General features: G+C 40.2%; 1 protein-coding gene across 9 annotated transcripts in view; it reads right to left on the bottom strand.

Moving 5' to 3' along the window:
• Window positions 1-27,262, bottom strand: part of ASH1L (ASH1 like histone lysine methyltransferase) — a 196,213-nt gene that overhangs the window by 146,375 nt on the left and 22,576 nt on the right. For all 9 annotated transcript variants that reach the window (XM_045048735.1, XM_045048741.1, XM_045048736.1 and 6 more), the window contains exon 2: window positions 20,080-20,600. In XM_045048735.1, the coding sequence (XP_044904670.1) occupies window positions 20,080-20,499 (420 nt within the window). In that variant the 5' untranslated portion in view covers window positions 20,500-20,600. The remainder of the gene's footprint in view (window positions 1-20,079; window positions 20,601-27,262) is intronic.

The following is a 27,262-nucleotide window of genomic DNA, read 5'->3' as shown; positions in this document are numbered from 1 at the left end:
ATATCTCATCTGTCTACTGTGCTCCTGAAATTGCTGCAGCATCCTTCATCCTTTTTACAAAGGCAATTGTTTTAATTTTTTGTAACTCCCAGCAAAATAGTTGGAAACAGTACCCTTGTTCTGTGTGCAATCCATTCTGCTAACCTTGTGAGTTGGAGAAGCTCTCTCCAGAACTGACAGTTATTTTCTCTCAGCATTTGAAGATAACATTCTTTTATTCCCTAACCTCAGAATGTGTCCATCATAAATAATTCTGGAATATTACCCTTCAAATACTAAATCTCCATAGTTATTCTTCAGGACTCCAACTAGAACATATTGGACTTACTACCATCCTTTATCATCTTTTATTATTTCTACCACATTTGACATCTCTGGCCCTGCTACATTCTAGGTAATTTTCTCAACACTATTTTCCAGTTCACTATTCTCTCCACGGCTGCATCTATAATGAATGCTTACACTATTACTCACTGAGCCTTTAAAAGTAAATGGGTGCTGGGGTGCCTGGGTGGCTCAGTGGGTTAAGTGTCCGACTTGGGCTCAGGTCGTGATCTCACAGTTCGTAAGTTTGAGCCCCACATCTGAGCTGTCAGCACAGAGCCTGGAACCTGCTTCGGATTCTGTGTCTGTCTCCCTCCCTCCCTCCCTCTCTCTCTCTCTGCTCCTCCCTGCTCACATGCTATCTCTCTCTCAAAAATAAATAAAGACTAGGGGCGCCTGGGTGGCGCAGTCGGTTAAGCGTCCAAGTTCAGCCAGGTCACGATCTCGCAGTCCGTGAGTTCGAGCCCCGCGTCAGGCTCTGGGCTGATGGCTCGGAGCCTGGAGCCTGTTTCCGATTCTGTGTCTCCACTCTCTCTGCCCCTCCCCCGTTCATGCTCTGTCTCTCTCTGTCCCAAAAATAAATAAAAACATTGAAAAAAAAATTAAAAAAAAAATAAAGACTAAAAAATAAATAAATAAATAAATAATAAATAAAAGTAAATGGGTGAAGTTTTTTCACCTCGAAAATACACTGTTCATATCCAGAAAATATATTCAATTGGCTTCTTTTGAAACTCTGCCTGGTTATTTTCTTAAAGGTTTATCCTTTTCTCTAATTACTTTTTTAAGACACTAATCATTTCAAATACTTGATATTCCTTTTTTACTTTTTAATAGAAGATTCACAACATCCAACATGGGGCTCAAACTCACAACCCCAAGATCAAGAGTCACAGGCTCTACTGACTGAGCTAGCCAGGTGCGACAAACACTTTACATTCTGAATTCAACAACTGTATTATTTGAAGTTCCTGCAGAACTTAATCCTGTTTTTAGCTGTGTTTGCTTACTCCTTCTGTTGATGATTTTTTTTTTTTTAATGTTTGCTTCTGAAACCTTCTTAACAGGTGCTGCATTGAGGGTATAGACCCTGAAGAATCCTAGTCCCGACTTCCAACCTTAGTGGGTTTAGAATAAAATGCAAATCAACTTGAAATTCTTCCCACATTCTTCTGGGAGAAAGGTAACAACAATATCTATAGAGAGGAAAACAATGAGGTAATAGCTTAAAAAAAAAATAACAGAAAAGCCAGTATCTCAAAATAAACATGAGTGAACATATAAACAGACAATTCAAAGCAGAGAATTAAACAGCAGAACAAGAAAAAAGCTGAAATTCACTAGTAAGGGAAGAAATACATGCTCAAAAATAGGGCTTCTGTATTTTGCCATTATAACGAGTGACTGCCAAGAAGTGAAGGAGAATAAAGAAATGAGGCCTCGAGAAACATATCCACAGAATCTAATGAGAGGGCAAGCTACAAAGAGGAAGACAAGAATAAAAATTATACAAATATTTTAAAATATCTCCTTCTAAAAGATATTATGAATTTATGAAGGCAAATTTTTACCAAGTTTGGCTTCAGTCTCAAGTAAGTCAAACAACTAAATGCTTACTTTCACGTTATTTCCAGTATCATAAAACTTATGAGTAATCAACATAGTGGATTACTACCCATTATAGTCAGTCTAACATTGTCAGTAATACAAATAAGGCATGACACTTGGATTTGTGGTATTATTTGAACATTCACTTTCAAATAAAGGCAAAAATTTTTACCTGAAACAAGAAGAATTTCCTTTTGGGCATCATGTGTTAACATTTAATAAGTTAAGGTACATGTATTAATGCAAAACTGAAATCCTGAAATACTTATTATCACAAAAGCTGTTAATTTCATGTTCTAAAACAAGAACTATCAAATAGTTAAATAAACAACGAAACGGACAATATAAATATTAAGAGTATGTTATCTAAATTAGTATGAACATTATTTTAAAATTAAGTAAATAAATGCTAATAGAATTTAAATAATCATGTAAGACAGAATAACAGGTTTGCATTTCTACCATAATTCTCACCTTCCTGGAATTTTATTTTATTTTTTTTAACGTTTATTTATTTTTGAGACAGAGAGAGACAGAGCATGAACGGGGGAGGGGCAGAGAGAGAGGGAGACACAGAATCGGAAGCAGGCTCCAGGCTCTGAGCCGTCAGCCCAGAGCCCGACGCAGGGCTCAAACTCACGGACTGTGAGATCGTGACCTGAGCTGAAGTCGGAGGCTTAACCGACTGAGCCACCCAGGCGCCCCTCACCTTCCTGGAATTTTAATACGCTAAACAAAATAACATTAAATGTATTAACTTTTTTTTTTTTTTTTTTTTTTTTTAGAGAGAGTGAGTGCACACACAAGCAGGGGAGAGGGGCAGAGAGAGATAGAGAATCCTAAGCAGGCTCCACACTTAGTGTGGAGCCTGAGACAACGCGTGATCCCATGACCCTGGGTCATGACCTGAGCCAAAATCAAGAGTCGGACACTCAACCGAGCCACTAGGTGCTCCAAAAATATTAATTTTTAAGTAAAATGTTTCTACTCTATTTAATCCTCGAAGCTTCCAAGAAAAATACCTCTTTGGCAATTCTTCACATTGTGTGAAAATTAATTAAAACATGTCAGCTTGGGGCACCTAGGTGGCTCAGTCGGTTGAAGCGTCTGACTTCAGCTCAGGTCATGATCTCATGGTTTGTGAGTTAGAGCACTGCATTGGGCTCTGCACGGACAGCTCGGAGCCTGGAGCCTGCTTCCGATTCTGTGTCTCCTTCCCTCTCTGCCCCTCCCTGCTCACACTCTCTCTGTCTCAAACCAAAAAACAAACATACAAACAAAAAACAGAGGAAAAAAAAAACGTCAACTTAGCTCAAAATTTCAGGAGAGAAACTCCAAAATAAATCCACTTCATGCATAATAACCTTTGATCCGGACGTAATAAAGAACAGTATTAAAAACAGAAGAAAATGTCAGAGGAAAACAAAACATCTACCAGGGTTGTTCTAAGTCCATTAAAAATATTAAATGCTTTAAGATGTCTTTATGAATATGAGTCAGGAAGCCTAAACCTCAATAGGCTTTCTGAAGTGTTGCTACAGGCTGACAATCATTTTCAGTACTTGATAAAAAAGTTTTTGAGATCTGCTCACAAAGTTCCTTCCAGAAAATATTCTATCGAGAAACTTGTTCCTCAATCTCATTCTACTGTAAACAAAACACGAATAATATGATTAAATATACTACTTCTGTTTCTTGCACATCAAACATTTAGGTACATAAAAACACGAATGCTTGACAACATGAGCGGAGGACTAAACTCCTACTTCGGTTGTTGCTAAAAGATAGCTACATCTCGCACTGCTAACCACAGAATGAATCCCACTTAAATTGTACAGAAAGGAAAATCAGTAAAGAAAGGAAAAATAAGTTTAATTATCACTTAATTAATGTTGGCAACAGAACAGTGAAGTTATGAGTGGCTGGGAATCCAAAGAATACAACGTTTTGTTCCCATTCCTCAAGTTGGATGCTTAGAATTATGGCATGGACTTACTGTCTGTAATCAGAAATACCGGAAGCTCTATTCTACATTCTTGATCGTTCTTATTACACTAGAGATTTTGAAACAGGGAAGGGCTTGCCTTATGGTGTTAAAGAAGAGGTCTTGAGATATGGAAAGCTCTAATATTACTCTACCAATAACAGCATCAGTATAGGAAAACTTATTCAACGTAGTTTCTTTACTGGAACCCACTGAAACAGTGTTTTGCACCTGGTGGGGATGGGGAGGGGAGGGGAGGGGAGGGGAGGGGAGGGGAGGGGAGGGGAGGGAGGGAGGGAGGGAGGGGGAGAGAGAGAGAGAGAGAGAGAGAGTGTGTGTGTGTGTGTTCTATACAGGCTACCTCCTGGAAAGTTCCTCCTACCCACTGTTCTATCACGTGGCAGATTTTGAAACTAGTGTCCACACGATGAAAGCTGAGATGTAGATGGAAATTCAGACAATTTTATCATCTTATAACCCAATTACACACAGTTCCACTGCAACATTTGTAGATAAAAAGTTTATGGAGAAGCTAGGAAGCTGCCATTCCATCCTAACAAAAAGTAAAAAGCTAAACAAACTGAGAAGTCAACTCTTCTTAGATCTGTATTAGAAGTGAGGTCACAGGGCAAACTACTATTGCCCCCCAGATGGAAGTGACCGACAGAGGGTCCTAATTTACCAGAGCAGAAAACCAGGAGCTGAAAGCTTGGTGGGAAGCACTGCTGGGGTAGGGAGCCCTGAACTGTAACTGGCAAACTGGGAGAGCCTCAGTGCACACGTGTCTGAAAGCAGAAAACTCCAGCAGATTCAGCCACTGGGATCTCCCACACTTTTGTTAGTTTTAGCTCCTGCTAAACTAACTCTGGGGGGAGAGAAACATCCAACTCTACCCTACTCTAGCCATCCTGTCCCACCTCGAGAGAGAAGAGGAAACTGAAAAGCATTTGTGAAGTTCACAGTCTAGAGGTCCAGGCTCCCTAAAAGACTGAGATCTAATCACAGGACTAAGGAACACTTCCTCTCCCCTCATACTTTCTCACCACATCGCCAAAAGTCTATTCACAGCAATTCCTTTTACCCAGTATATTATGCCCACCTATTAAGAAAAAATTACAAGACATGCTAAAAGACAAAAAACACAGTCTGAAGACAGAGGAAGCATTAAAATCAGACTTCGATACGGTAGGGATGTTAGAAGTACCAGACTGGAAATTTAAAACAACTGTGATTAATATGCGGGTAGATAAAGTGGCCCACATGCAAGAACAGAGGGGCAATGGAAGCAGAGAGGTGGAAATTCTAAGAAACAAGACAAATGCTAGAGAACAAAAACACTAACAAATGAAGAATGGCTCTGATGAGCTCATTAGCAGACTAAACATGGCTGAGGACAGAGTCTCCAGGTCTGAGGATATCTCAACAGAAACCCCCAAAACTAAAAAGCTAATCACAAAAAGACTAAAAAAAACCCCAAACAAACCAGGACAGAAGATCCAAGAACTGTGGGACAACACACACTGTAACATCTGCATAATGGGAATAACAGAAGGAGAACAAAGAAAGAAAGGAATAGGAAAAATATTTGAAACAATGACTGATAGTTTCTCCAAATTTCATGCCAGCCACTGAACCCACAAGTCCAGAAAGCTCAGAGAATACTAAGCAGGATAAATGCAAACAAAACAAAACAAAACAAAAACGAATACATGTAGACAGATTTTTCAAACTATGGAAAATCAAAGATAAAAAAAAAAATCCTGAAAGAAGCCAGAGGGGAAAAAAAACACCTTTTCTACTGAAGAGCAGAGTAAGAATTATATCCAATTTCATCTCAGAACCATGCAAGCAAGAACACTGGACTGAAATTAAGGTGTTAGAAAAAACAAACCCACGAACCTAGAATTCAGTACCCTATGAAATTATCCTATAAAAGTGAAGGAGAAATAAAAACGTAGTTTGACAAAAATTGAGGAAATTTGTATCCAGCAGACAGACCAGGCTTGCAAGATGTTAAACATTTTTGAGAGACAGAGACAGAGACAGAGAGACAGAGAGAGAAAAAACATGAGTGGGGGAGGGGCAGAGAGCGAGGGAGACACAGAATCCGAAGCAGGTTCCAGGCTCTGAGCTGTCAGCACAGAGCCAGAGGCAGGGCTTGAACTCACGAACCGTGAGATCATGACCTGAGCTGAAGTAGGACACTCAACCGACTGAGCCACCCAGGTGCCCCTAAAAGTTCTTTACATAGAAGGAAAATGATAGGTCAAAAACTCAGATCTACACTGTAAAAGGAAGACCACTGAAGAAGGAAACAACAAAGCTAAAACATAAACTTTGATTTTTCTTGTTCTTAACTGATCTAACAGGTAAGGTTGTTTAAGATAACAGCAACAATGTATTTGACAAGGTATGATTTTATACAGAAGTCCTTCCACAGAAGTAAAATTAATGACAATCATGATATGGACAAGGGAGGAGAGGGAGGAATCTAATGATGTTGTTATTATAAGGTGCCCAAGAGGTGAGAGTGTTATCTGGAAGTGGTCCTGGATCAGTTGTGACTAAGTGGTGCAAACTCTGGGACAACCACTAAAAAATGTAAATAAAAGGTTTACGGACAAAATTCCCCCCAATGATTGTAAGTAACATAAGTTACTTGTAAAACTATGTTAGAAATTAGAAATATAAGTAAGCAATCATCTTAAGTTGGCTCCTGAAAATACTCAGAAAATACCTCAAAGAAATGCACAAACTTCGGCGTGTAGCCTATCATCAAAAGAGAACCAAAACATCTGAGAAAAGGAGGGGGGAATCCCCTAACCAAACATTGTTTTAAAAAAATTTTTTTAACGTTTATTCATTTATTTTTGAGAGAGAACGTGTGTGTCTCACCAGGGAAGGGACACAGAATCCGAAGCCCCTGAAGGGACATAGGTTTCACGCTCCAAGCTGTCACCACAGAATCCGACGCAAGGGCTTGAACCCACAAATGATGAGATCATGACCTGAACCAAAGTTGGATACTCACCGAAACTTATTAAAGAAAATTTAACAAATAGATTATTTTTTTTTTAACCAGGTCCCTTTAATGGATCTAGAGGTATTCTGATTTTAAAAAAATGTTTATTTAGGGGCGCCTGGGTGGCTCAGTCGGTTAAGCGTCCGACCTCGGCTCAGGTCATGATCTCACAGTTTGTGAGTTTGAGCCCCACGTTGGGCTCTGTGCTGGCAGCTCGGAGCCTGGAGCCTGCTTCGGATTCTGTGTCTCCCTCTCTCTCTGCCCCTCCCCTGCTTGTGCTCTGTTTCTCTCTGTCTCAAAAATAAATAAAACATTAAAAAAATTTAAATAAAAAAATATTAAAAATGTTTATTTATTTTTGAGAGAGAGGACATGCACAAGTGGGGGAAGGGCAGAGAGACAGAGAGAGAGAGGAGGGAGGCAGGGAGGGAGGGATCTCAAGCGGGCTCTGCATTGTCAGTGCAGAGCCTGACTTGAGGCTCGAACTCACAAACCGTGAGACCATGACCTGAGCCAAAACTGAGTCGGACACTTATCTGACTGAGCTACCCAGGCACCCCTGACATACAGAGGATTAAGTGTTTTAACAGATAATTGCCAAGTATTTTTTCAAACGGGCTTTTCTTGAATTACAAAATCATTAGGTGCCACACTTGAACGCTGAGTTTCAGACCGAAGGGCACGCACACCCACACTCATTCTCAGCGTACCGTACTGCTCCTGTTATAATTGAGAGTCAACTCATACGCTTGTATTACCAGAGGAAGTTTAATTCCTTCAGAGAACAGTATGAGAAAAGAATAGCAACAATAACATGGAAATCGTTATCAGATGTCAACCTCCACCAGCAAGGAGCTCTTCCAGCCCGTCAACAGGATTTCAGGAACAGACACAAGAGGCCCATCTGTCCCAGGTGTCAACAGCAGAGGAGGACGAGTCTTTCGACCCTTTTTTAGGCCAATTTCGTTCCTGAAGTGACAATCAGCAGCACAGCACTTATCCATCTATGGTCTTTTTCTCAGGATTTCTCCCCTCAAACCCCTAGTTGGGAAAGAGGTACAATTAAGAAATAGGCCGCCTGGGATTTTGACTCACAAAGTAAGGTCAGACAGGAAACAACTTCTCTTTCATCGTGTATCCAACCTTTTCTCCCTATTAAGGAAGTTTCATAAAATCCCTATGTTTTGTTACCTCATCATATAAGGCCTTCGATTCTGATGTCTCCCAGAAGTCTTCATTTGTTTCTACTAGGCAGCTTTATCTGAAAATTAGTTGGCAACGTGCACGTACGGGGCCGTCTGTATGTGAGTGACTTACGGCCATTAAAATGAAATAAAAGATAAGGACAGGCAACCATAAAAAGCAGCATCTGAATTAGCAAGTCAGTGTGAATTACCTGGGACTAAGGAAACCTATGCCTTTTACCAATTTGGTTCAGTAATGACTTTTTCCATTAGCAAGATCAACAATGAAATGAGAAACATTCACTTTCACCATCCCTCATTTTGTACGCCATTAAAACAAACCACGATACGGACTCAAGCAGAGACCCCTAACATCCACCAAGCAAAGAGAAAGTGAACTGCTCACTCAGCCAAACGCAGCAGCGATTTGAGCGGTTTCTACTGCAAAATGAGAGACTTGAGAATGAACCTGATGAGGCCACTGCAGAGCACAATGGAAGGGGCCTGCTTTCTCTCCACTTGCGGGAGCAGATGCTTCCACAGAGGACGGTATTTGGGGGAAAGTGGCATCTTGAGGGTCTCCAAGGCTTCAGACAGAACGTGGCTGCCCCCTCAGCTGTTGTGTCTGAGAAAAGGCGGCTTCCCCGAGATGTGAAGACCCAGGGGGATCTGCATATTCTGCTGCTGCCCCGAGAAGCTGGGCTCTGTGCCAACTGTCCTCCTCTCTGCTACAAAATAACTCTGGCTCAAGCAGCTTCCAAGATAAACAATGGATAGATATGACGGTGAGACAACAGGACTCATTGAGAACAGGGCCTGGAGATAGCCGCATACCATCAGGCCTTCCTGCTTGAACAACTGCTGACAACAAGAGGATGGGAGTGGAAAGGTAGCAGCGGAGTAACGCAGTCTTGTATCCTGGACCTTTCCACAAGGGGGTATAGGAAAGACTACGCGCACAGATGGCACCTAACTCAAAGCACAGGTAAGAGAAGAGAATGTGACCCTCTCCTATTTAGCAAGTCTCAAATTCCCTGGACAGAGCTAAGGAACCTACACAAAAAAAGTGATTAAAAGTGGGGGGCGGGGGGGGGGGAGGCCGTGGGATAACCTGACAGCAGTAAGGATGAAACAGTGTCACTCGGGCACACCCAGTACTGGCACCACCTTTCAGAGGGTGAGTCACTAAGATGTGTTAACTGCCTTGAAAAGGTGTTTGACCCCTGAAACTGTTTTCTTACAGAAGGTAATGTGGGGTTGTTTTTGAACGGGGATATTACAGACAGCTTAGTTTACCACTCTGTGTGGTGGTAAAATATTGAAATAAAGGTTTTGTTTGACCTACGATAGATGGATGGGTCTTCTAAGGGTAGTCACCAAAGTTGTGCTTTACCAGGAAATTCATGAAACAGCCACAGGTAATACTAATTTCGTAAAAAGAGCAAACTATAGATTGTTTTTTTTTTTTTTTTTTAAATTTTTTTTCAACATTTATTCATTTTTGGGACAGAGAGAGACAGAGCATGAACGGGGGAGGGGCAGAGAGAGAGGGAGACACAGAATCGGAAACAGGCTCCAGGCTCTGAGCCGTCAGCCCAGAGCCTGACGCGGGGCTCAAACTCACGGACCGCGAGATCGTGACCTGGCTGAAGTCGGACGCTTAACCGACTGCGCCACCCAGGCGCCCCCTATAGATTGTTTTTAAAAGACCTAAAGTTTTAATATACGCTTTTAGTAACTGATAGGAGAAAGTATCTATGAGTAGTTCAGCTAGGAAAATACACGCAAAAGCACTATCTTAATGCCAGGGAAACAAGTCCTCTTACTCCCAAACTATTTAAGGGGTGTATTTCTGGTGGTGGTGTTGGTGGTGTTTGGTTTGTTGTTGTTGTTTTTTTTAATGCTTACAGATTTCAAAACACAGTCCATAATCTGAATGATTTATTTCTAAAGCAGTTTGTGTTGATCATTAAATGCAAAAAACTAAAATGATCACTGTGACACTCAAGGAGCATTTTCTCACTAGTAAACAAAAGACAAACTAAAAATTCCACTACAATGTGACACATGTTAAAACATATATACATATACATATATACATATATACACATATATACATATACATATACATATACACACACACACACACACACACACGCAATGGAAGCAAAGAGACTGGAGTTCAGGGGACGTTTCATAGAACTGGGTGACATGTGAGTGGGATCTTTCCACCCCCTCATCCTCCCTCCTTTCTCTACTGCATACTAAAACCTCTTTTTCTATTTAGCAACTTGATGACAAATTTATTTTTCTAATTTTTCATTCTTATCTGACATAATTTACCTCTTGAGACTGAAACTAGCAGAAAAATGTTGCCAGGTATGCTTAGGAGAGTCTCCAGTTGCCTACAATTCTCAGCAGTCACAGTAACAAGCAGCTTAGAAAAAGTTAACCGAGCTCCCTTTTGCCTTTGGCTCCTCGTTTTCAGCCTCTGTCTGTCTTCAGGGTCAGCAGTCTTCTGTAACCCTACTCAGGCAATGAAGGACTGGATAAGGAACTACAGGATAATCACTCAGCAATTTTGCCAATAAAATAAAAAGGTGGGGTGCAGAAGGAGGTTCTGTCTTGTGTCACTGCTTTTACTGTGAAAAGTTACAACCGAATCCTGTCATTGTTAGGGTCATCTTTCTGCTCTCACGTATATTCAGATGTTACTAATTCTATGGAGCTTGGCTACAAATAGCTAAAATATTCTGGTGTATGTAACTACCATCTGTGCATTTGTATCAAAATGCCTTTGCACACCTCCTCAAACGGTAGCCGGAACTTTGTATTGCAAACTTGTCTACTTGACTTTGAGATGCTTTCCAAAAATGATGGTGAAATATACATAGTATATTTTGGCTGTTAAAAAAAAAGAATAGAAAAAGACCAAATTTAATAGTACAGAACCTATTTTGTTTTAAATGAGTGAGTAGTGGTTACTATTTCACTTTACCAATATTGTCATTTCTGAAATCTTTGTTGACATTATTATCTTCTTTTGCTAATCTGTATAATCTCAATCTAGGTAACAGACTTTGAATGAACTAAAGCCTTAGGAACACCACAAATCTGGCTTGAAGGCCCGTATCTATATTAAGGGGATCTAAGGAAGTCACAGTGAATACACAAACTACCACCCACCCACTCTCTTCCTTGGGAGTCTTCACCCAATCATATCCACTTTTCTTAACCCCTGACATTAGGTACTTGCTGGTACAAAGCGATACTCATTTATAACAAAAAGGCAGAAGTTATTATATAGATCTCAGATAATGCCCTCATATTTTCCCACCTTTTAGTTGTGAGGGGAGAGGGGGGATATTTGACATCAAGTTTCTTTTTCTTCTGGAAAGAGAACTCTTATTCTGTGAAGAATTCTATTATGAAGTAATTTTTTTTAAGTTCATTTATTTATTTTGAGAGAGAGAACACACGTGAGTGGGGGAGGAACAGAGAGAGAGGGAGAGAGAGAGAGAATCCAAAGCAGGGTCTGCACTGTCAGTGCCGAACCCGATGTGGGGCTTGAACTCATGAACTGTGAGATCATGACCTGAGCCAAAATCAAGAGTCTGACACTTACCCGACTAAGCCACCCAGGTGCCCCTGAAGTAGTTGGTTTTAAACAAACATCTTTAAACAGGCCAATAGCCAGCTGTTTCCTGAACCTCCAATACACCTTACTTCCCTTCCCCCTTTGATAGTTAAATCTTTGCAACTCATGCTTAAACCTGATCTCTACTGCCACCTGCTGTCGCAGTTCTGTGTGCTCATGAAGGTGCACCAATCTGCCCCAATGTTATTCCTGCTGGACTTTCACTCCTGCATGAAGACCAAGGTAGTTCACTATTAATAGATCTGGAAAATAAAACTCAGGTATATCTTCAGTAAGGTATAACGTTACAGCTATACTACTTACTATAATGACAAATAATCCCAAATTTCTCAAATAGAAAAACTTTCCAAAAAAGCAATTTTAACTTTAAAATATTTCCTCTTCCTAAGAAGAACAGTAATATAAAATGTTTTTTTAACGTTTATTTATTTTTGAGACCGAGAGAGACAGAGCACGAACGGGGGAGGGTCAGAGAGAGAGGGAGACACAGAATCTGAAACAGGCTCCAGGCTCTGAGCCGTCAGCACAGAGCCGGACATGGGGCTCGAACTCATGGACTGCGAGATCATGTCCTGAGCCAAAGTCAGGTGCTAAACCAACTGAGCCACCCAGGCGCCCCCGAAGAACAGTAATATAAAGTACAACCACAAAATGATGTCACTTTAAAAACAGAAAAATTCCTGGGGGCGCCTGGGTGGCGCAGTCGGTTGGGCGTCCGACTTCAGCTCAGGTCACGATCTCGCGGTCCGTGAGTTCGAGCCCCGTGTCGGGCTCTGGGCTGATGGCTCAAGAGCCTGGAGCCTGTTTCCGATTCTGTGTCTCCCTCTCTCTCTGCCCCTCCCCCGTTCATGCTCTGTCTCTCTCTGTCCCAAAAATAAATAAATGTTGAAAAAAAAAAAAAAAAAACCAGAAAAAATCCTTAAGAACAAATGGGTATGGTCATGCAATTTTTGGTTTAAAATTTTATATTAGAAGCAACGGTACGTGGTTACAAAATTTAAATACTTTGTAAGTCAGAACATAGAAGAAACTTCAACCCAAGATTTCCTTCTTTCTTTCTTTCTTTTTTAAATTTTAATTCTTTAGAGAGAGAGAGAGCAGGGGAGGGGGCAGAGAGAATCCCAAGCAGGCTCCACACTCATCCCAGGGCCCGACACAGGGCTCAAACCCACAAACCATGAGACCATAACTTGAGCCAAAATCAAGAGTCAGATGCTTAACTCACTGCTACCAGCTTCTCGAGATTTCTTAATGCTCTTTGAGATTTCTTAAATGTAGGCAAAATATGTAGTTTCCCCAAGTTTTTGAGTGCGACACGAAAAAGCTGACTACCTGAGTACCCCACTTGTCCTCCACTGTTTTCTGAATACTCACCTATACTACCGGACTGCCAAATTCTCGTCCTACGTCACAACTAACAAAGATCTGTGAGACATGCTAACTAGGTCTCTGCCCTTTATTATTTACTTTGACCTCAAAGCCCTTCTCTTTCTAGCAAATTCTAACAAAGATGCCAACACCTACTTCTGAACATGAACTCCTCTGTAAAGCTTCCCTGCATATTCTGCTGCTCCCACCTTGTCTCAAGGATTCTGTGAATTGAATACTGTGTGTATTTTTATTATGGAAGTTCTCACGCGACATCATAATAACTTGTTTACCACACAGGATAGGCAACTCAATTTATTTGTGGAGAAGTAAATATATCAAAGAATACTCTGATGCCAGACTGGAGATTCTGTTCAAAATTAAAGGATACAAAACTTGATCCTTTTTTCTGAAAAGTATAAATATTAGTAATATAAATAATTAGAATACATATAAGTAAGGAAAGTAAAATATTACTCCCTTGCTCAGTTATCTAAAGTGTAATAGACACAATAAAAATACACATTTAGGGTAACGAAGATATTCTGAGATTAGACAGTGTTGATGACTGCACATCTTTGTATGTGGCTAATACACCACAAACCACTCAACTGTATATTTTAAAAGAGGGCATGTCATGGTATTTGAATTATATCTCAATTAAAAAATATACACATTTTATCTAAAACCAGGCTGGTCTAGGGGCGCCCGGGTGGCTCAGTCAGTTAAGCGTTTGACTCTTGGTTTGGGCTCAGGTCATGATCTCAGAGTTTGTGAGACTGAGCCCTGCATCGGGCTCCATGCTGACGCGCTGACATCGTGGAGCCCGCTTGGGATTCTCTCCTTCATTCTCTCTCTATCCCTCCCCCTGCTTGTGCATGCACTCTCTCTCAAAATAAGTAAATAAACTTGACAAAATAAATAAAACCAGGCTGATCTAACACAGAGCAAAATTTAAAGGAACTACAGTCTGTAGAAAGCCCAACATACTATTGCTATTTAGCAGAAATGACAAGGAAAGAAAAACCAAAGGCTAAGTAATTTCAAACCTTTTTCCTCAACATTCCATTTCAAAACATTTGGGATTTGTATGCAGCAATTTAAAAACTGCTAGACAAATTAGCTACACTAAGCAAGAAATGAGATACTATTATTATTATCTGTACATGTTCTTATTAAAGAAGCATTAATCTATTATGTCTGTAATTTAATAAAATCTCAGACCAAAAGGACTTAATTAGAATACTTGGATTCATGTGGGTTTTAATAGCTCTCCATAAAAATCACTCCACTGAAATTCAAAATTGTATCTTCAATGAACTGTTTCTGAAAGAATCTAGTAAGTTGGCACAGGCATTTCTTTTCTAAACAGAAAACTATCTTTTGGAGGGGAAATTATAATTAGCACTGTAAATTTTATTTATCATCCATTGAGCTCATTAAATCCACTCAACTAGGGGGCGCCTGGGTGGTCGGTCAGTCAGTTTACCGTCCGGCTTCAGCTCAGGTCATGATCTCGCGGTTTGTGAGTTCAAGCCCTGCGTTAGGCTGTGTGCTGACAGCTCGGAGCCTGGAGCCTGCTTCCGATTCTGTGTCTCCCTCTCTCTCTGCCCTCCCAACCCCCCAAATAAACATTAAAAAATTAAAAAAAAATACCACTCAACTAGGCTAAAATGACATCAAATATGCTATTCACTGACAAAATGTCAGTCAACATGGCACTAAAGTTTAATGCTATGTGACCTAATCTGTAATCGATATATAGTGGTTTTATATATCCCCAATCCTTTTAAGCTCAAACAAGTCTCAGTTTTAATCACCTGTTCCAGGAAACATATTTTGGTTATTTTTCATTTGTCATAAAAGCACTTTCTTTCGGCCTAGTCTCCTAGTGAATTAAAATCCTATGTAAGTAGCTACAATGCATGACTCCAAAACTGGAACTTCATTTTTTTAATGTTTATTTATTTATTTTGAGAGAGAGACAGCACGAGAAGGGAAGAGGGGCAAAGGGAGAGAGGGACTCCCAAGCAGGTTCCACACTGTCAGCAAAGAGCCGGACATGGGGCTCGATCCCATGAACTGTGAGATCATGACCTGAACTGAATTCAAGAGTAGGTTGCTCAACCAACTGAGCCACCCAAGTGCCCCCGGAATTTTGTTTAAATGCTAGAAAGGATTGTGCCATTACCTCTTCTCCTTTTAAGTTAGTGTGTAATAAATTTAAGTAAATATTATGACTTCTGCCTCTCTTCTCACTTTCTTAAACACTGCTATAGAAGAATGAATTCTGACAACTTACAAAATGACACAGACACCACAAGAAGCTGCAAGACAACAAAACCCAAATTTTTACAGGAGACTGAAAAGGATATTTCTCTTTCCACTAAAGAAAACGAGACTGGGAAATCTACAAAATTAATAACAAACATACTTATAAAATAATCAGGTGATCTCCACTCTATCCTCTTGGTAGGCTAAATAGAAGATTCTTCTGTTGCAACAAAGTAAATTAACCCAGCACAAAATGTAATGCTTGTTGCACTGTTGGCCTCATAGAACATAAGAAAAATCTCCAAGAATACCAGATGAGAAGAAAAAATGAGGCTGACCATAATAGGCATGGTTGCTCAGAGGGTAAATGCACCAAGCCGTGGCCTCAAGGCAAAGTAGGGACCGCAGGAAAGGTATTAGGAACACACCTGAATTCCTGGCAAAGCAAATTCAGAGCTTCTCAAGGAAATCATCTTCCAATTAGGTTCCAAGTTCAACCACAGAGAAAGATGAACAAAATATAAATTTTATAATTAACCAGATGAATTCTAGAAAAAAAATCTGCTTTTCCCAAAATCACATTAAGTTTATAAATCAACAGGCAAGCGTGCAAGGAGCACTCTAAAACAAGAGTAATGAAGGAGCAGCCCTACCAGATATCAAACATAATAATTAAAACTATCACAATGGCAGATAAACAGAAACATCAATGATAGAAAATGGAAAATCAGACCAGATCTAAGTACACGTATCTGCAGAATATACTAAGTGGAAAAAAGCATGACAGGGAGCAGTATGTGGTATGCCACTATTTATTTTTTATTGGGGGGGGGGGGAGGGGGAGAGACATGTATTTGCTTGTATACACATAATATATTTGCGGGAGAAACCAAAGACACTGATGTTGGGATTTATTTCCCTGAAGATTCTTTATACCAATTTTGGTACCAAAACAACTATTTCTTTTTTCTTTTTTTTAAGTTTATTTATTTTGAGAGTGAGTGGGGGAGGGGCAGAGAGAGGGAGAGAATCCCAAGTAGGCTCAGTGCTGTCAGTGCAGATCCTGATATAGGGCTCGATCCCACAAACTGTGAGATCATGACCTGAGCTGAAATCAAGAGTTGGATGCTTAACCACTGAGCCACCCAGGCACCCCCCAAAACAACTAGTTGTTATTGTGGTATTACTTTCCAAGTGTAAATGTAAACCTGAAAATACATTCAATATATAGATCAGTTTTCTTCATTTTGGTTGAGAAATGGTTATTCTGCTTAATCAGTTATCACAGATAGTATGGGGGGGTGGGGAGGGGAGGAGTCACCAGATGGCCCAGAAGGGGATTCCAAAATAGATCTACTCAGAGGGGGTAATGATGGTAACAGTATTTCATTGTTTCCTTTTTTTTTTTTTTTTGTCTTTTAAACTGTGAATCATACAGTCTATTACCTAATCAAATAATATTTGCTGGTCCAATATCCACACTCTTACACAGGACATTTTTTATCCAGCTTCCCATGACCAAAATACCCCTTGCTATCTTAATTAGTTTCTGAATTCAGAGAGCAAGTTCAGGGTGAGGAGGATACGTGAAAATCTCTCAGACTTAAACACAGAAGCTAAAATGATAAAACCCTGAAAAAGACAGAGGAAGATCTTCAATACACTGGACTTGACAACAATTTCTTGGAAAGGACACCAAAAGCACAGGCAATAAAAGAAAACACAGACAAACTAGAGTTCATCAAAACTGAAAACGTTTGTGTGTCATAGGACACTGTCAAGAGTGACAAGACAGCCCACAGAATGAATGGGAGTCAATATTCCCCAGTCTTAATTGCAGAATGTACAAAGAACCCTGAAAACTCAGCAACAAAAAAGCAGCACAATTCAAAACGTGCTGTACCAATTTCCACCAGCCATGTACCAGAGTGCTTGATTCTCCTAGATTCCTGCCAACTCTGAATTAGTAGTAGCAGTGGCAGAATGAAATTGCTCAGTTTGGCCAAAACGGAATACAGAAGGTAAGTCTCAGAATTAATTAAAAACAAACCAAGTCGGGGCGCCTGGGTGGCGCAGTCGTTTAAGCGTCCGACTTCAGCCAGGTCACGATCTTGCGGTCCGGGAGTTCGAGCCCCGCGTCAGGCTCTGGGCTGATGGCTCAGAGCCTGGAGCCTGTTTCCCATTCTGTGTCTCCCTCTCTCTCTGCCCCTCCCCCATTCATGCTCTGTCTCTCTCTGTCCCAAAAATAAATAAACGTTGAAAAAAAAAAACAAAAAAAACAAAACAAAACAAAAACCAAGTCCACAGCACGATATGTCAATTATGCCTTAAAAATATGTATTAAATTAAAAAATTCTATTGAATAAATACGTTAAAAATACATTAAATAAAAACAAAAAAATTAGGACCCTTACGGTCTGCACTAAACTTTAAATAAAAGGCATTACAGCATCATCCTCTAATATTTTCTCAAAAGAATGAACTAAACTTCAAACCCCAGTTATTAATGTGCCAGTTCCTAAACAGGGAATTGAAATTTTCAAAAACTAAGTGACATATTTGAATCCCTCTAAATAACAGAGTCCATGAGTAAACTACCAGAAATTTAACAATATGTCACACATTCAAGAAAAGGGAAAATTTCACTCATGGAACCGAACTTGGGTTTTGCTTCTAAAAATGACATGAACAGTTACAAAATTACATAAACAGTTAACAACCATTCAGGACTAATCATGACAGGAAGTAACTTATTTTTCCCGAGGGTCTTGTTTTTGCTCTCTGAACACTGATGAAATTCTTTTAAGAGATAAAATACATGATCTATATTTGTTTTTACTAGAAATGTAAGGCCTGATATTTGCTTTATAAGCAGCACTGACAAAAGCTCAACGACTTTTGATTTTGAAGAATCAAGGGGTAAATGTTTTGGTTGTGTTTGGTAAAGCCTTGCTTTAAAAATAAATAAAGCAAAGCCCTCAAGCTTTCTTAAGACTACCAAAGATCTCATAAAAGTCCATTCCCTCCTTGGCCAAGGATGCCTCATCTTTTCGGAGTCACGAACGGTCTACGAAGCTGGCAAGAGCTACGCAAAAATGCACCCAGACACACACAAAATTCTGCACAGACTGTCGCGTTGTGAGGGCAGTGACACACACCCAACACACCCTCCCAGGGATCAAGGGTTGTGAACTCCTACATTAGGCTATAAAAAGGAAAAGAGAATATTCCCAAGAACTACCACATGCTAGATTCTTTATAGAAATTCAATTCTTTATACAATCATTTAAGCTAGGCATTCCTAATCCCACATTATAATTGAGAAGACCTAGGCTGAGTAAGAGAAAGCCAACTGCCTGTGTATAGTTTTTAAGCCAGGATTAAAATTAGGTTCTGAGTTCATAACCCATGCTCCTTCCACTACTTCTGAAGAACTAATTCAGAGGTTACGAATATATTCAACATCCTATGCTCAAGTAACTGTTGGAAAAATAAACACCTACCCTTCACTAGCAGCTCTGCTACCTTCCCTCAGAAACCACAGACTATATTCTACTACAAACAAGATATGTGGATATAAACTACCCGTATGTTGAGAGTAAACACATACTGTGGGTGAAGTCACCTCAGTACAAAACCTCATCATTAGCATGTACTGTTAAACAAAACAAAACAAAACAAACTATAGAAAGATTACTCAAGACAATCATCCCGGAGACTTTTATAAGTCAGCTGCACCAGATAAACTCTAACACTGTTTCAAATAAAAAGGTCTAGATAAAAATCTTTTTCAATCAACCTTATGAAAATCCTTGAGGTCAGAAGGAACAGATAATATCTTCATTTCAAAGATGAGAAAAATAAGGCTCAGGATAGGTTAATCAACTTAGTTAAGATTCATCCGGTTCATTTTTTTTCAAGAATTGGTACAATACCCATTTTTTTTTCCTGGCTTATAATCTTAACTCATTCACAGTTGATTTTATCAACAAAATATCCCAAGTTACCTTAGGTGTCTGTGATCTTTGAAGAATACATAGCAACTATTAAAAACTTCTGGATGCCATAGCAATTCGGAGAAGAACAAAAAGCCTGAATCATTATGGCTTCTGGTAACATGTAGGAAGCACGTGAATTTGATGTTAAGAAATTAACAGTGAAAATCAAGTTATTTCACACAGCCAGGATTATTCCAAAATCTTAAACCAATTCTTTCTACCTAGATCTATTGTTTTACTTACGTATGCATAACATTTAAATATGCACGTGGGCACATAGGTAGGTAGTATTGGAATCATTTAACAGCACTGAACCTCGATTCCTTCCCTGTTAATCTGTCTATAGTCACCCTGTTAGAAAAACAGGAAGGCAAGATTCAAATCTAGGTTTCCTAAATGCAAACCCAATACACTTTCCACTAAGCCCTGCAGGAGTAACGGTATGGCTGCGCCCAATTTACAACATTTGCCCTACAAATACAAACAGTCACACTATCATCCACATCCCTAACAAGTCTCGCAGCCTATGTTAGTCAAGCAAAACAGACTATTTGGCAATGACGACAGAGATGAAAATCAAACTTCCTGTGATACGTGTGTGAAGGGTGGAGGAATCCAGGTCGTGTCGCAGACCACGGGCGGCTGGGAGCGGTACTCACCCGTTTTGAAGGACAGTGCTCGTTCTTCTCATCAGTCATCTTCCCGCTTTTAAGTGCTTTCCTTGGGTGCTTGATGGTTGTTTTTATGGCAGGTCGACACACATAGTTCTCCAAGTTCTTGGGAGGTTTCTTAGTTCTCTTAGCCTGAAGGCCAATTTTCAATTTCAAGTTTCCCTCTGAGAAGTTTGTTTCTTTCACTGAAAACTGTTGCTGTGCATCAGTCAAACCATCCTCTTTCCCTGCTTCACTGTTTCTTTCCCGATTCCACTTGCGAAGGTCCTCTTCCTCTTTCGCGTTGTTCTCTAGCTCTCCTTCTCTCTTGCTGACCACTGTGCCAGTACCGACGGCAGAGGGACTCTTCCTTGAAAATCCTTCGGAGTCAGAACCCAATCCTAACATAGCAGTATTTCTAGGGTCCATCACAAGTGTATGTTATTGCCAAGGAAGCTTATGAAAAGTTTACAGAACTGTGTTCCATAAAAAACAGGGATCTCCAAAACTTGCAACCAGCATCTCTTTCTCTGCAGGACAGATCACAACAAAAATTCATCAGAATAGAGGCAACTATCAATTACCGTGAAAAATGGGTAAAAGGGGAGGAGGGACGAGGAGGTCAGGAAGAAGCCCAAATCACAATTAAGACTAACCAAAATGCAGTACCAAATACATGTAAATTGATTTATAAATTTAAAATTTTAGAATAAGCTTATTATTCCACAGGTATCACATACAAGCTATTGTGCTACACGTCGTGGTCTGAGTGCTCCAACCTTTTGCAAGGTTTTAGGCTTTGCAAAGGGTCAGGACTCTTAGGTTGGAATTATCTTTGCTGCTGGTGTACAATTCAGCTCTGAATTCATTCACTCATTCATTCATTCAAAATATTTCTGAGCTCCTATCATGTGCCAGGCATTGTGCAATAACCTGGAAATACAGTGCTCAGGAGAACAGATCCAGCTCCTAAATTTACAAACCTTATACTCTAGTGACAAAGACAAACATTAAACAAACAATGATACAAATGATTTATAACAATTGTTATAAAAACTTTGAAAACCAGATATTTAATTTTACAAGTTTTCCCATTAGCAAACAGTCAGGTGGCATGCCTTAATTCCCCAAACCCATAAAATATTTTTTCCAAATGCATAAAATGTTTCAATCAGCATGCCAAATTATTATTTTACAACAGATGTACACCTTACCTGAGAATCTGAATAGTCTACCCAGGGCAACCCCCTTCTCAGAAATAGTGAGCCTCAGGGAACCAGATTACCATATAACCAGAAGGCTAATGAATACAAAGCCAAAACAATTCACTACTTTTGAGGATTGACAGACTATATATATGCACATAGCCAACTCAAGATCCAGAACAAGTATCTGAAAAAGAGAACACCCTATTCATTAGAACATTCCATTGATAAAGTAGGATATTTCACAGTTTAAACTAGGTGCTTAAGACTTTTCTTTCCAACAAGATTGTAAGATTCTCAAGGATGAAGATCACAGAACAATTTCACAACTCCTACCAGAAATACAAGTCAAATGCACAGCCCAGTGCCTGAGAACACAGCAAGGGTTCAAAAGAAGGTGCCAACAATTAATTACGACTAGTAACAGCAGGAGCACAACATTTTCAGCACTCAACAAATACTGGCCAACTGACTGACCTCTTCAGTTTGTTCCCACTCTATTCATTCACAAAAGTGGCTGCAAGGGGAACCTTCCAATCAGCTCCCTCGGACAATTCTTGCGGTCTACCACCTCAAAGATTAACACTTCACAAGAGCTTCGAGACCTTTCATAATCGGGCTCTAACTATTCAAACCTGCTTATCCCAGTGATTTAGTCCACTCAGTTTTCCTTACTGTCCCTAACAAGTCATGGTCATTTCTGTTTCTGTGCCCTGTGCTTGCTTTCCCTCTAGAAGTACAAAGTCCTATCTTTTCCATGATGGTTCACAAGCCTGGAATTTAACTCTGAGGACCACAAGCTTATTCATAAACTCACTAGTGACAAAACCTGATCAGACCTGATCTGGATCCACTTTGGCCTTAATCACCACAATTTTTGTGAATCGTCATACATTTCAATGCGGAAGTATTAATGTGCCTGATTAAGGAGCACCACTCTAAACATCACAGTGGAAGTAAGCCAATCTACAATATCTTACTCAAAGCAAAAAACAAACTTTTGGATGATGGTTTGTGGACTTACGTTCTCACACCTACATTTAAGCCTGCACTGACCTGATCCTTCCCTGAATACCTATTTTCAGTATGGGATCACACTTTGAATAACTGGCTTTTTTTTTTTTTTTTTCTTGCTGAACATTTGTCAACTCCACTCTCGAATAGGCTAGAGTAACGGCGTAAGCTTTATGAGGGCAGGGACCCCTTCTGGCTTGTTCCCCACTATATCCCCAGCACTTGGCACAATGTATAGCACATATTTCAGTACCCAATAAATAGATGAATGGATGAATGAATTTTAAGGCCCCTATAGCTTCTAACATAATGTCTGGTATGTAGAAAATGCTTCCCCTTTTCTTTTTTATAGGAATTCATCTTGTGTTGTACCAACAATCCTATATATGAGTTTGTTCTTATATGTTTATTATATGTGTTCCACAGAGGTGGATTTCTATACGCTTCCTACAATATCCAGCATGAGCAACAGCTTCAAAATCACATCTTAACCTCTTCTGTCTCTGTGCCGTCCAAGCTGGTGTAAGGAAAACAATCATGCTCACTGACCTCACTTTACACTCCTAAGCACCAACCTCAACTGGACCCTCGGTGTAGCAAACCCGCTTCCCAAACCCAGCATCTCCTACACAGCGTCTTCAAGTCCTCTCCACCCTCACGGACTGTGCCTCCACTCTGATGATGGCAGTGGAAACAATCAGAAGAAAACTGCTACGAGGTCCCCCCAGACTGCATACCTTCGCACCTCCCGTGTCTGCTCCCACAAAGAGTCTGCCTTCCCTCCTATCATAATATACTTGCAACCCCTCCACTTGAGCACAAAATCCCACTCTCGCTGCCTTCTCAAGAGCATTATTCAGGCAACTATCCTCTTTCCCCTCGCATCATCTACACCTCACACTCCTCCTCTGGCCGATGCCCATCAGCATGAAAACATACTACAGTATTTCTCATCTAAGATATCTGCTCTTGACCCCGTACCCTCTACCAGCTTCCCATGTCTCTGTTCCCCCTTACAACTTTTTCAAAGGGCAGTCCAGGCTCCCCACTTCCAGATCCTCCACTTTTCTCTGCAGTGCCCTGATCACACTTTCACCACTACCTCTCCACAGAAAACGCTGGTCAGGGTCACCACTGTGCTCCACGCTAAGTACACCCATCGGGTAGACTTAGGACCCTCGTCCTCTACTTGACTTAGCAACAGAAGGGGACTTTTGGGACCCCTCTCTGGATTCGACCTCAGTCTCCTTTGTCAGTTTTTTCTTTTCTCCCTGAACCTTAAACACTGGAGCATCCCAGGGCATACTCTTCCCTTCTCTAGCTACACCCACCTGCTAAATGAGCAAATCTAATCTTTTGGTTTTAAATTATGTCTAACACTATTGATTAATGGATCTTTTTTTTTTCTTAGAGAGTTTTTATTTCTTAGAGAGAGAGAGGACAGAGGAGCCAAGCAGGCTCCACGTTGACAGTGGGGAGGCTCAAAACCAGGAACTTTAAGATCATGACCTGAGCCAAAATCAAGAGTCGGACACTTAAGCAACCAAGCCACCCAGGTGCCCCAATTCACAAATTTCTATCCCCAGAGAGAGGCCAGCTGAGAAGACTGCCTCAAACTCCAGACTCCTGTATCTAAATGCCTACCTGACACATTGCCTGCACGTCTAACGGGCGCTGCAAGCTCAGGTGTCTAAAATCAATTTACCTTCACCCTCACTCCCCCTCCATCTGTCCTTCCCACTCTTCCTCATCTCAATAAACAACTCCAGCTGGAAATATTTGGACTCAAAATTCCTAATGATCCTTGATTCCTTTTGCTAATGCCCCACATGTCCATTCAGTTGGCAAAGTCTTTTTTACCTTCGAAATACGTGTAGAATCCATTTCTCATTAATTTGACAGCTATCAATCAGATCCAAGTGATACCTGACCTGGACTGTTGCAAATGTCATTTAACTGGCTCCATTCCTCAGCCCTTTGTAACTCTCTACAGTCTTCTCAACTCAGCAGCAGGGTGATCCTTTTAATCAGATCATGTCACTCCCCTCCCAAGGGCTTCCCGTATCATTCCAAGTGGAACCAAAGTCCTTACAATGGTCTAAAGGCCCCATTTACTCTGCCAGATAAACCCCTCAGCTTCTTTTCCATCTCTTACCAACCTCCCCACTTAGTTCTGAGAAGGCACAGGCCTCCTCCTTCTGTTTCTCAAAAACAAACTCGAACTACTCCTTTGCGAGGGCCTTGCATGTATCGTTCTGTCTGACTAGAACACTCTTTCCCACGATAACTGCACACTTTGCTTCATGTCTTTGCCTAAATGTCACCTTATAGGTCAGGCGCTCCCCGACAATCCTTTATGAACACACCCACTGTCCTCTTCTGACATTCTGTCCTGTTTTATTTTTTCTCCGCCACTCTTCTCACCGCCTGGTGTACAACGCATTTCTTTACTGTTGATATCTTTCCATGGGAATGTCAAGTCCACCAGGAAACAGATTTTTGTCAGTTTAGTTCAATGTAATGTCCTATACCTAGAACTATACCTGGCATATAGGAGGTGTTCAATAAATATTTGAATTGCATGTCTTATATAGGATGTATCTTATTGGCTTTAATTTGTTCCTTTTCTAGTTCTTTTCCCCACTTCCTTCTTCTCCTTTTTTTTTTTTAATGTTTATTTATTTGGGGGGGGGGGGAGGGGCAGATAGAGAGGGAGACAGAGGATCCCAAGCAGGCTCTAGGCTCTGAGCTGTCAGCGCAGAGCTCGACATGGGGCTCGATCCCACAAATCGTGAGATCACGACCTGAGCTGAAATCAAGAACTGGATGCTTAACTGGCTGAGCCACCCAGGCACCCATGTTGTTGTTGTTTAAATCTTCTTGTTTCTTAATCTTTAATACCCATCCTGGGTTTCATGTTACTAGTGAACTGACAGATTTGCTATGTATGTTTTTGGTTAGTTATGAAACCAAATCTGTTCTAGAATAAAAACAAAAATGTACACAAAACAACTGTTTTTATATTCACTACTCACAAGTACACACATTTAAAAACTTCCCTATAATTGTTCTTTATAATGAACGAATTCCAGAAGTCTTAATATGTATTTATAAATGTGAGGCAGAATTTCAGTATTTCTTCCAAACAACTCAAAAGCATTTTTTTACCAGCACTTAATTCATTTTTAACACATTCCAGAGAAGGGTTTGGAGAGCATGATTCTCTTCATTTTAAAACGGAAAAACTGAATCCAAGTGACACAGATTATATAAACAGCAGAATATCAATAAGCTAAAAAAGGACTTGAAAACAATGATCACAACCTAGAAATGTATGTAAGAATAGAGAAATAGTGTTTCCCTCACTTGATCAAAGAGGAAAAGAATAGCATGCCTAAGGGCATATTCTGTGAATCCACTTAGGAAGTGAGCCTGGAAAAGCATGATTGGCAAACCCTATACACCAAATTTAAGCGTTTCTAGTAAAGATAAATCCAAATTCTGAAGATACTTCGCAGCAAAGAATGTTTTTTATCGGCTAAATGTAAACTGCTTAAAAACCAGTCCCTACGGAATGCTGATTTTAAACTTTCAAAGCAGTGTTCTTGGTGAATGATATTCTGTCGCAAAGATTTTGGAAAGGTATTTACACAATCTAGGTTCTCCATCCAGGGGCAAGGATGCCATGTTGTTACACAATACACTCTGGTTCACACTACAATGTATTAGTAGAGAAACACAGAGCTAATAAGGCTGCTAGAACCTCTTCACTCTAAGAGGCAAATTCCACGTTCACATCACATGCAAATTTGGGATTGAAAGTATGTCTTCAAATCGCCGAGACCATCCAGAACAGTCTAGTCCAAATTCAAGGGAAGCTAACACTAAATCTATAGCATGAAGCTCTCTTGCCTCGATCATTTTAGCTGTGAACAAACTTTTTAGAAGATTGCTAATTATATTAATAGGATATAAACATTCTATCAACACAAAGTATGATAATCTAACAACATGTCAGATATCTATAAGTTTACAAAGCAAATCACATTTCACAGTGATTTATGAATGTCCTATTGCTGTACATTCTGCAATAGGACAATACCCAGGCAAGCAAAACAAATACAAAATTTCCAAACAGGAACTAATCAAACTTGTTTTTACCACCACACCCTATTCCCTCTATAAAGTGACCAGTACCTACTCACCCACACCCCCCATACTAATCTCACATCCAAGTGACAAACAACGGATCCGACAAAAATACACAAATTCACTGTTAATACAATGCTCTGGTCTGTGAGATACTACACCATTAGGGAAAACAATTCCACTAAGCTTGGAGACTGTCTTATGTAGATACCTTGTCTATCATGAGAGCTGGAAGGGAATCGACACACTTTGATAAACACTATTTAGCAAGGCAATATAAAATCAACTACGTAGTTTCTAAATACTACAAATATTGAGTCCTTACAGTGTATTCAGCACTAGTTACATAAAAAAATTTACCAAGCTCTTAACACATGAGAAGCTCTGTGCTAATGTGTTATATAGATGATCTCGTGTAAGCCTCACCATGAGGTAGTTACTACAATTATTCCCTTTTCAGGGATGAAAAAACAAGTTAACAACCAACAAAAGGTTGAACCCAGGTCTGCCTGACTCCTCTTAAATACCAAGTTATGCTGCCTCCCAAAGGCCATTTTTGTTCCTGCCCTGACTACCCCTCTCTGCTACACCTGGCATATACTTGGTGTGTGAAATCCCCTCTTGTCTTCCATGGTCACACATTCCAGGGGCTCTCCATCTACCTCTGTGATCATTATACCACTTTCTTTATGGATTCATCAATCTTAATCTATCCCTTCATTCAATATTTAGAGAACCTCAAAATAGGTTTTGGGACTTGTGACACCCACTGTAGATAAGGTTGTAAGTAATATGATACGGTCCTAGGTCTCGTGAACTTTACA

Source organism: Felis catus, chromosome F1 (genome assembly GCF_018350175.1).
Source record: "Felis catus isolate Fca126 chromosome F1, F.catus_Fca126_mat1.0, whole genome shotgun sequence".
Lineage (NCBI taxonomy): Eukaryota > Metazoa > Chordata > Mammalia > Carnivora > Felidae > Felis > Felis catus.
This window is presented reverse-complemented; position numbering and strand designations above follow the sequence as displayed.